This window comes from Portunus trituberculatus, chromosome 41, assembly GCF_017591435.1.
Source record: "Portunus trituberculatus isolate SZX2019 chromosome 41, ASM1759143v1, whole genome shotgun sequence".
Classification (NCBI taxonomy): domain Eukaryota; kingdom Metazoa; phylum Arthropoda; class Malacostraca; order Decapoda; family Portunidae; genus Portunus; species Portunus trituberculatus.
In genome coordinates, this window is record NC_059295.1 from 20,578,441 (window position 1) to 20,588,440 (window position 10,000).

At 42.3% G+C, this 10,000-nt stretch overlaps 1 protein-coding gene across 11 annotated transcripts in view; it reads left to right on the top strand.

Moving 5' to 3' along the window:
* The window catches only part of LOC123516781 (glutamate receptor-interacting protein 2-like), a 136,082-nt gene that overhangs the window by 84,500 nt on the left and 41,582 nt on the right, over positions 1-10,000 (top strand). For all 11 annotated transcript variants that reach the window (XM_045276422.1, XM_045276424.1, XM_045276423.1 and 8 more), the window contains 2 exons: positions 7,803-7,865; positions 8,451-8,522. In XM_045276422.1, coding sequence (XP_045132357.1) covers positions 7,803-7,865; positions 8,451-8,522 — 135 coding nt within the window. The remainder of the gene's footprint in view (positions 1-7,802; positions 7,866-8,450; positions 8,523-10,000) is intronic.

A 10,000-nucleotide genomic window follows, 5' to 3' on the forward strand; every position in this document is an offset into this window, starting at 1 on the left:
TCAGTGTGTAAGGTGCTCGTGTGTATGTGTTTGTGTGTGTGTGTGTGTGTGTTTGTGTGTTTGTCCTAGAGTCAGTTTGTTTTATGTTGGTTCTTGCACTCCTTTCTCTCTCTCTCTCTCTCTCTCTCTCTCTCTCTCTCTCTCTCTCTCTCTCTCTCTCTCTCTCTCTCTCTCTCTCTCTCTCTCTCTCATTATATCTTCGCTATCTACAAAACCATTACTTTTTTCTTTCATACATATATTCATCATCCTGTCAACTCAAGACTTTCACGTGGTCTTCGTTAACACCTCACCACTCAGGCCAGTCAAAACACGGAGCCGATACTGTATTACCTCAAAGCTGAGACTTCCCCACCGCACTCCCTGCCTACACTGATACTCGGCTGTCAATGTTTAGGATTTTCAACCAATGGAACACGCTGTCATAAGTCTCTTCTCTCGGTAGGTGCTCTGCTATGACCTATGATGCACTTGTGATCCACTACCGGATGTCTCTCAAATCTTTACGGTATGCATGGTTCTGGAGCTTGTAAGGTGTCTAGTTTCATTGTTTCCTGCCCTCCCTTGTTTCCCCGCGTGTGCTAAGCCAGAGGTTCCAAGGCTTTATGAATTCTCTTACAGTTAGTTATAGGAGTGGGGTGTTGTTAAAATATTCCTTGTTAAACCTGCAGCGTGGAACTGCGGCGGTCAGACTCACACCTGCTGTTCAGTGTGTCTCATAGAAGCTACGCATGCACTTACACTTCAAAACGACTCGTCACTGCATTGAGAATTGAGGCAGACGATTGAGTGGAGAGTAAAGTTGAAGAGAGAGAGAGAGAGAGAGAGAGAGAGAGAGAGAGAGAGAGAGAGAGAGAAAGAGAGAGAGAGAGGGTGAAAACAGATTGACATTACCAGTTGTCTAAAAAAGTAAATGATAAATAAGATAAGTTTTGTGACGTATAAACAGCCATGGGACACTGGAAAACAGTCTGCGAGGTTATGGGGAGGGGGGTGAAGAGAGAGAGAGAGAGAGAGAGAGAGAGAGAGAGAGAGAGAGAATGGAGTGTTCCTGGTTCGCATCATGCCCATAGGATTAAGGACACTCATGGGGATAGAGAAGGAATGCACAGCTGTGGTGTGAATCTCATCCTGTAATTCTCTTTATTTTGTTGTTATTTTCCTGCTGCTGCTGCTGCTGCTACTACTACTACTAATAATAATAATAATAATAATAATAATAATAATAATAATAATAATAATAATAATAATAATAATAATAATAATAATACTTATACTACTACTACTACTACTACTAATAATAATAATAATAATAATAATAATAATAATAATAATAATAATAATAATAACAATAGTAATACTTATACTACTACTACTACTACTACTACTACTACTACTACTACTACTACACTACTACTACTACTACTACTACTACTACTACTACTACTACTACTACTACTACTACTACTACTACTACTACTACTACTACTACTACTACTACTACTACTACTACTACTACTAAAAAAAAAAAAGAATTAACCAAAATATGACCTACCTTGAAACTACTACTATTACTACTACCACAATACCACCACCACCACCACCACCACCACCACCATTGCCACCACCTAATTGCAATAATAATCAGGTGGTGGTGGTGGTTGTGGTCGCGTCGCCTTGTCAGCTATGGGGTAAACAAGCGCGGGTGGCGGCGGGGCTGGCTGAGGTGAGGCGGGGAGCTACTTGTATAAATAACCCTTACAGACCCTTCTTCCTTTCCCTCCTCCTCCTCCTCTTCCCCTTGCTCTTCCTCCTGCCCTGAGGGAGGGAAGGAAGAAGAGGAGGAAAAAGGAAAGGGAAGGGAAATGAAGGTAAGGAGTTATGAGAGGAAAGGGAGAAGTAGGGAGAGAAGAGAGGAGGGAGAGAGAGAGAAAGAGGGAGGGGAAAAAATAGCCCTGTGCTGCAAACGAAGAGAAGAAGAAGAAGAGGAGGAAAAAGGAAAGGGAAGGGAAATGAATGTAGGGAGTTATAAGAGGAAAAGGAGGAGTAGGGAGAGAAGAAAGGAGAGAGAGAGAGAGAGAGAGAGAGAGAGAGAGAGAGAGAGAGAGAGGGGGGGGAAGGAGGGAGGAAAAAATAGGTAAAGCAGTGAAGGTGTTAAGGGAAATAGGAAAGGTAGAAATATAGGGAAGGAAATGAAAAGGGAACGAAAGGAAAGGAAAAAACAGAGAGAGACAGAGTTGAAGAATAAAAAAAAAAAAACGGAAGAAATGGAGGGAATGAAGAGAGGAAGAATGGAAAGAAAAAGGAGAAAATAAAGAAAAAAAGAAGACACAACATTAAAAACATAGAGGGAAAAATAAAGAAGGAAAATGGAGTGAGAAAGGAAGAAAGAGGAAAAACTAAAAGGAAGGAATAAAAAGAAGGAAGAAAGAAAGAAAGAAGGAAATACTAAAAGGGAAGGATAAAAAGAAGGGAAAACAAAGAAGAGAAGAGAGAATAGAAGAGGAAGAATTAAAAGAAAAGGATGAAAAAAAGGCGAAAATAAAGAAGAACGGGAAGAAAGAAAGAAGGAAAGACTAAAAGAAGGGAAAATAAAGAAAAGAAGGGAGAAATGAAGAGCGTTTTTTTTTTTTTTTTTACGAGCAGAAGCGGATCAAGAGAGAGGAACACCGCCACCCACAGGCCTCAACACACCTCGCGGTTAAGATCCATTGATGTTTTGATGGGTGGAGGGATGCGGGACTGGGAGGCGCCACTTAGAGAGAGAGAGAGAGAGAGAGAGAGAGATTTTGTTGTGTTGCGTATTGTTATAATGAAGTTTCTGTTTACTGTATGATAAAGAGAGAATTTTGTTCATGCCTCTGTGTGTGTGTGAGAGAGAGAGAGAGAGAGAAAGAAGCTGTTATCAATTGTATCTGTATTCATAATCTTCACACGTCCACCACCAGTCTTGCCTCTCTAGCTTCATCTCCCTAATCTCCACACGTGTTATGCCTCTGACGTGCTTTATATTTGCTACCGTCTTGATAATAGCCATTTGTTCTTATAATTGTTGCCAAAATGTCCTTGAGTTTAGTGTGTTCCCTAGTCCATCAGCATATTAACCCCGTCAGCACTGAGACGCATTTTTTCCTTCAGTTTAGTGTATGATTAGATGATTTTATTTACATTAGGAAGGGTCTATGGAGGTGAGAAGATTAATGGTCACAGATTTCACTATTTCAATACCCACATAAGCTGTGTAAATTCGTCAAATAGTAAGCAGAATAGATATGAAAGCTTGTCACGGTACTGAAGAGGTTGAAAGAAGTATGAAAGCTGCAGGAATTTGTTAGACCTACACGTGGAAGTCCGTGCATAAACCATACCTGTCTATTTACACTACCATTCTCATTCTATATCCTATTCCCACCATCATCCTCATTCATTTTTTTTTTTTTTTTTTAGTATTTTCTCCATGTTGTCTTGTATTATTGCAAGACCGCTTCTCTCCATTCCCTCTGATAACACTGAAGCATTTTGTACATACTCTCAAGACTTCAGGTATCCGATCCACATGTTTGCACTGGTTAAGTCCTTCCTTGTCCTCATACTGGGTGATTGTTTATGCATTCGTGACACTGCATCGTTAATCCACGTCACCACCACATCACCAGCATTCCTCTCACATTTCCCTGATGATAATCCAATAATACCCGAAAAATGACAGTGGATGATGCATTCGTAAACTTTATCACTCCAGTTTTCTCCTCTTACATAGAAAAAAAATCTGTGTCCAAGGTCTTATAAGTAACTGGCGAAGAAAAATAGAGGCTTTAGACCATTTAAAGAAGGAAAGACGAGAAGCAACAAAAATAGGATAATGGAGTACTGACGATAAAGGAGGGACACACACACACACACACACACACACACACACACACACACACACACACGCTGTCGCAACTTCAAGTGAGCGTGACAGGTTTTAGTAACACTTTAATGGCGCGCCTTGTGCCTCTACAAGTGTGGCTTCCCTGCCTCTTCTTCTTACTCTAGTAGGGGCACCGGGTGGAGGGCGGGAGACTGCTGTGGGTGGCCTCCTCCTCCTCCTCTCCTCCTCCTCCTCCTCCTCCTCCTCCTCCTCCTCGTCAGCCGCTGTTAAGATAAACACACTTCTGGTAACCTTCTTACTTCCCATTTTTCTTCCTCACCAGCGACTGTTTAGGAGAGCGAGGGAGAGAGGAAGGGCGGAGTGATTGCTAATGGCAGGGGCGCGAGGAGGGATGGGGCGCTCACACACACACACACACACACACACACACACACACACACACACACACACACATTAATAGACGAACAAACAAATTACCACATGCGTGTCCTCAAAGCAAAGCAACATCTGGCTTCCACCTGAGAGAGAGAGAGAGAGAGAGAGAGAGAGAGAGAGAGAGAGAGAGAGAGAGAGAGAGAGAGAGTTTATTCCTCCTCCTCATTGTCATCACAGTATAATTAACATAACTATTGCAGCTATTTTATCATTCGTCATCATTATCATTCTCTTACTCCTCCTCCTCCTCCTCCTCCTCCTCCTCCTCCTCCTCCTCCTCTTTCTCCTCCTCCAGTGTATAATATTTCTTAGCTATATTCCTCAGCTTTCATATCATACTAAAACATTTTCCGTGCCTGTCTTTCCCTACCAAATACCACACACTGTTTATTTTTGTCTCCTGCCACATGTTTATCGGAGAGAGAGAGAGAGAGGGAGGGAGGGGAGGGAGACTTATCCTGTTCTATCCTCTTTTCCCACACTTAATTTACATACATGACAGTACATACAAAGAGAATTAGATCAGCAAATTCTACCATTACAAACCAACAGGTCTTATGGTTTCTGTTTTCATGTATAAGGATTCGTGTATATTCCTCCTCCTCCTCCTCCTCCTCCTCCTCCTCCTCCTCCTCCTCCTCGTATCAACATTAACCCGCCGTGATAAAAGTAACCCGACGTGACCAGGACTTGACCCCGAAACCCCAGAGTCCCTCCTGTCCTCCTCCTCCTCCTACTCCCCCATCGAGGTTAAAGGTTACGGAATAATTGGCCGCGCAGACGGTCACTCATGGGAGAAGGAGGAGGAGGAGGGAGAGGAGATGGGGCCTGAATATTTCCTTAGTGTTGAGAGAGAGAGAGAGAGAGAGAGAGAGAGAGAGAGAGAGAGAGAGAGAGAGAGAGGATGCAAAGTGGGGAAAGGGTCAGCTGGCGACCAACAAAGGCATTTACTTTATAGTCATGCAAGAGAAAGTAAGCAACGAGAGAGAGAGAGAGAGAGAGAGAGAGAGAGAGAGAGAGAGAGAGCAGGGGGAGTATTCATTAATAAAACAAGTATATTATCATACCAATGAGAGTTAATAAAGGGTTAGAAGCACCACGTGTGTATGGGCAGCCGGACTGTGGTAGTGGGAGGTGGGGTGTTGCTGGGGACGGTGGCACGGGGGGTGTGGAAGGGGCTGGCGGGGTGCAGTGTGGTATAGAGCAGTGCATTCAAAAGGGAAAGGTGTAGCGTGCGTGTCTGTGGGTGAAGGTTACACTCTAAATTTTAACGAGTGTGAGTTTACAAAAGGATTTCAGAGGATTGCAAAGTAAGAAGAAACAGTTACAGTCCTATAGGTCCTTGTTAGCCTGTCTGGGAGGTGCTACACTGCAGTTAAAGAGACTGAATATTGACCCCTTCAGTACCGTGACGTGTTTTCCTATTCATTTTGCTTTCCGTTTGGTGATTTTTATACAGCTTTACCAACTTATGTGGGAGATTAACCCCTTCATTACTGGGATGCATTTTTACCTTGAGATTTGTGTATGATCAGACCATTTTGTTTACATTAGGAAGGGTCTATGGAGGTCGGAAGATTAATAGCCGCAGTTTTCACTATTTTAATCCCCCACGTGAGTTTCTGAAGCTGTATAGAGTCACCAGATAGTAAGCAAAGTTAATATGGAAACGCGTCTTAGTACTGAAGGGGTTAAAATTGTGAAGACTATCGCCATTAATCTTCTGATCTCCATAGACCCTTCATAATGTCAATAAAGTGGTCCAATCGTACACAAGCTAGAGGTAAAAGTGTGTTGCAGTACTGAAGGGATTAAATTTTCTTTTCAATGTAAGAGGGTAAAGCTAGCGAAGGGAACATAAAAATAAAAAAAAAATAAAAAAAACCCCACTTAGAATGTAAAACGCTTACTTCCATTTTGAGGAATACTTATGCACCGAGGTAGGAAAACTGTCAACTTTCAACGTTACTAAATAGACCACAGCGAGAATCATCCTGTACTCAAATTATTTCCCGTCACGAAGATGCATTTCCGTGCTCTATAAATCATTCAAATACCAAACCATTAGTAATACAAAGGGAAAAAAAATATATCTCTTAGTAATATCTGGCAATTTCAGTTCTACGTTATCTTTTTTTTTTTTTTATTTATTTATTTTTTTTTTTTTAGTATTGAGTTACGTTCACTAGGTTTGCCATTCCTTTGCTCATGATTGTGTCGTCCTCTGTTAGATCACCTCGCGTTCTTTGCCTCGAAACGCTGAGGGAATCGGGTGGTGGTGGTGGTGGTGGTGGTGGTGGTGGTGGTATTAGAGAAGAGTGAGGGAGGTGGATAAGGGTGAGAACAGTGAAGGGAAAAGTGGAAAAGGAAGAAGGAAAGGGGAAGAATTATAAGGGTAACGATCAGAGTCGCCTCAGATTTCTCGTTCACGTGACCTAACTAACCTCCTCCTCCTCCTCCTCCTCCTCCTCCTCCTCCTCCTCCTCCTCCTTCTCCTCCTCCTCCTCCGCCTCCTCCTCCTCCTTTCATTCGACACCAACTAGGAAGGGATGCTCTATACTCTGCCAAATTACATAGTGACGATACGTGCATGTGTGTGTGTGTGTGTGTGTGTGTGTGTGTGTGTGTGTGTGTGTGTGTGTGTGTGTGTGTGTGTTGATAGAGAGAGCAAGGCAGTCAATTTGTTTCTCTCCACTCTTATCGTATCTCAAGAACGCACTCTGTTCCTGCCATTCTATCTTGCTTGGCACCTACTGCAGCAAGTGTCACTGCGTCCATTCAGCTCCGTGAGGAGTGTGCGAGGCTGCCAAGATCTCACGACACCAGCCACACTCAATGACAGTCACGAGTGCAGAGCATGTCACCTCAAGGGCAGTGTACACGGCCGGCAGGATTGCGAGGGACATGACCATCGTTAGTTCCTTACTGTACATGAAGTTGTTATACTGCTCTTCATGATTAAATGTGGGAATTGTTTGCTACACCTCAGATCAGTCTTTCCCTTCGCCTTCTCTTTTTGCTACACCTCTTCTCAATCTTTTTTTCCCTCCCATTCTTTCTTAGCTATGCTCTAAATATGGAAAAAACAAATGTGTGGTAATACGATTGTCGTTCGCTGATGAGGGTAAAAATTATTGCTGGTGTACTAATATGTCGTGTGGGCTGGACTATTATCGCTATACTACGTTAACTATAGTTTAACAAGAAAAGAAACAAGAAAATGTCACAAAGTACGATTACCATAAAAAAAATTGTATAAAGATGCACTGAAGGGCCTCGTGGAGATTAAGACAATGTATTTAGACATCTCATTCCCAACAGTGACATAATAGTGTGTTTTAAGCCATAAGACAACAAAATCATTTACGAGGCCTGAGTATAAAAGTGTCTCAACAGCTGAAGGTGAAGAAGGAGAGAAGAAAGTTGGTGATAGAAAAGTTGTTTAGCGGTGCAATTGTTCAAACCACTCATGTGTGTCTGTTGTCCCTTGCAGAGGAGGTCGTCGCCCCGGAGTACTTGGCTTCGAACCGGGAACAGCGGACCAGCTTTATCTCAGGTGAGCCGAACGTGACGCATTATTGCCCTTACCTTGCCTCCACCATCTCCTGTTCTCGCTTTCTCCTTTATTGTGTTTCCCTCTCCTCTTATTTTTCCTTCCATCTTTCCTTCCTTAGTTTCTTCATCTCTTTTGTCTTTACTTCCTTTATTCTAGCCTTTCCTTGTTCATTCATTCATTCTTCCTATTTTTTCTCTCCCTTCTATTTGTTTTCTTTTTTTTTCCTCCCTTTTAATTTGTTCATATATTGTTTTTGTAACGAATGAAACGTCTGTACATGTGTGTGTGTGTGTGTGTGTGTGTGTGTGTGTGTGTGTGTGTGTGTGTGTGTGTGTGTGGGCGGATAAAGACGTGGCATGTTGACTGCGTGAGGCTTGTGTTAAATTAGTGGAATGTGTGTGTGGCACGCTGTCCTGTCTGCCTGTGTGTGTGTGTGTGTGTGTGTGTGTTGTGGTATGGTGTGGTGCCTGCAGCGTGTGGCGGCGGGGTGATCTGGAGCTTGGTGGTGGCTGTGGTATTGGTGGTGGTGGTGGTGGTGTAGCATGTGGCGTGTGCTGTGTTGTCAAAGGTGGCCATGTGTTGCAGAGGAGGTGCGCGGGGTCAGCACTGTGCAGCTGATCAAGAAGGAAGGCTGCACACTCGGCATCATCGTGGCTGGTAAGTGAGCAAGCTTCTATCCTGTTTGTCAATTCTCCTCTCAACTGATTTCCTTCACCTCCTCTGTTTGTTACGCCTCAGATCACTATTTCCCTCGTCTTATATTTTTGCCACATTTCTTAATCCTTCCCTTAGTTTCTCTCTTTGTTATGACTCAAATTAGTGTTTCCCTCGCCTTCTTTCATTTGTTACACCTTTTCTCAATCTTTCCCTTGGTTTCTCTCTTTGCTACGCTTCAAATCAGTGTGTCCATCGCCTAATATTTTTGCTACATCTCCTCAATCCATCCCTTGGCTTCTTTCTTTACTACACCTCCTCTCAATTCTTCCCTATCCTAGCTTATCTTCTCGCTACACTTCTTCTCTGTCTTTCTGTCACCTTCTCTCTTTTGCTACACTTCTCAATTCTTCCCTCGGCTTCTCTCTTTGCTGCACCTCTTTTCAATTCTTCCCAATGCTTATCTTTTCGCTATACTTCTCTGTCTTTCTGTCAGTGTATCTTTTTATCCTTAGCTCCCCTCCCATTATCTCTTAGCTGTACTCCAATAAACATCTTTCCCTTTCATATTTTGAGTTTTAACACTTTGCTACATAAAGACAACCAGACGCTAAGCCAGATGATATTATTAGGTAGGAGAAAGAGAAAAAAAACATTCACTAAAAGTAGTAGTATATAGTAGTAATAGTAGTAGTAGCATTAGTAGTAGTAGTAGTAGGAGTAGGAGTGGTAGGAGTGTAGTAGTAGTAGTAGTAGTAGTAGTAGTAGTAGTAGTAGTAGTAGTACTAGGAGGAGTGTAGTAATAGTAGTAGTAGTAGTGTAGTAGTAGTAGTAGTAGTAGTAGTAGTAGTAGTAGTAGTAGTAGTAGTAGCAGTAGTAATGACAATTCAGCCTCCCTTCTTCCCTTCTTCCGCATTTTCCTCCCATTCACGTTGTAATTAATGTTGTTATTGTTGTTCGTGTCGGTGTTTTTGTTTTGGGGGTTATTGCTGTTGTCAAGAAAAATCGAAGACAAGAGAGGAGAATGAAAATAGAAAAGGATAGAAAAGTGAAGAGAAATGGGCAATGGGGAAACTGAAAGAAAAGGAATTAAGATGTAGAAGAAAAAAAAATGTTAAAAGAGAGAAGAAAAAAAAGAAAACAGAAAAAATTGAACACAAAATAGAGAAAGAAAAATTATGATAAACGAAAAGATGGGAAAATTTATCAAAAACAGCAGAATGAAATGAGAGAGAGAGAGAGAGAGAGAGAGAGAGAGAGAGAGAGAGAGAGAGAGAGAGAGAGATGGCGGCTTAGTTGAGTGATCTTGAATCTCTTGGATGGTGTGTGGTGGTCTGTTTGTGTTCCTCTGAGACTGCCTGGAGGAGGAGGAGGAGGAGGAGGAGAAGAATCTCTTCCTTTAAAGGCTCGATAAGAACATTCCATCCTTGGCAATGAGGTTTATGTTGTCTTCCTTATGTTAATTAATCTCTCTCTCTCTC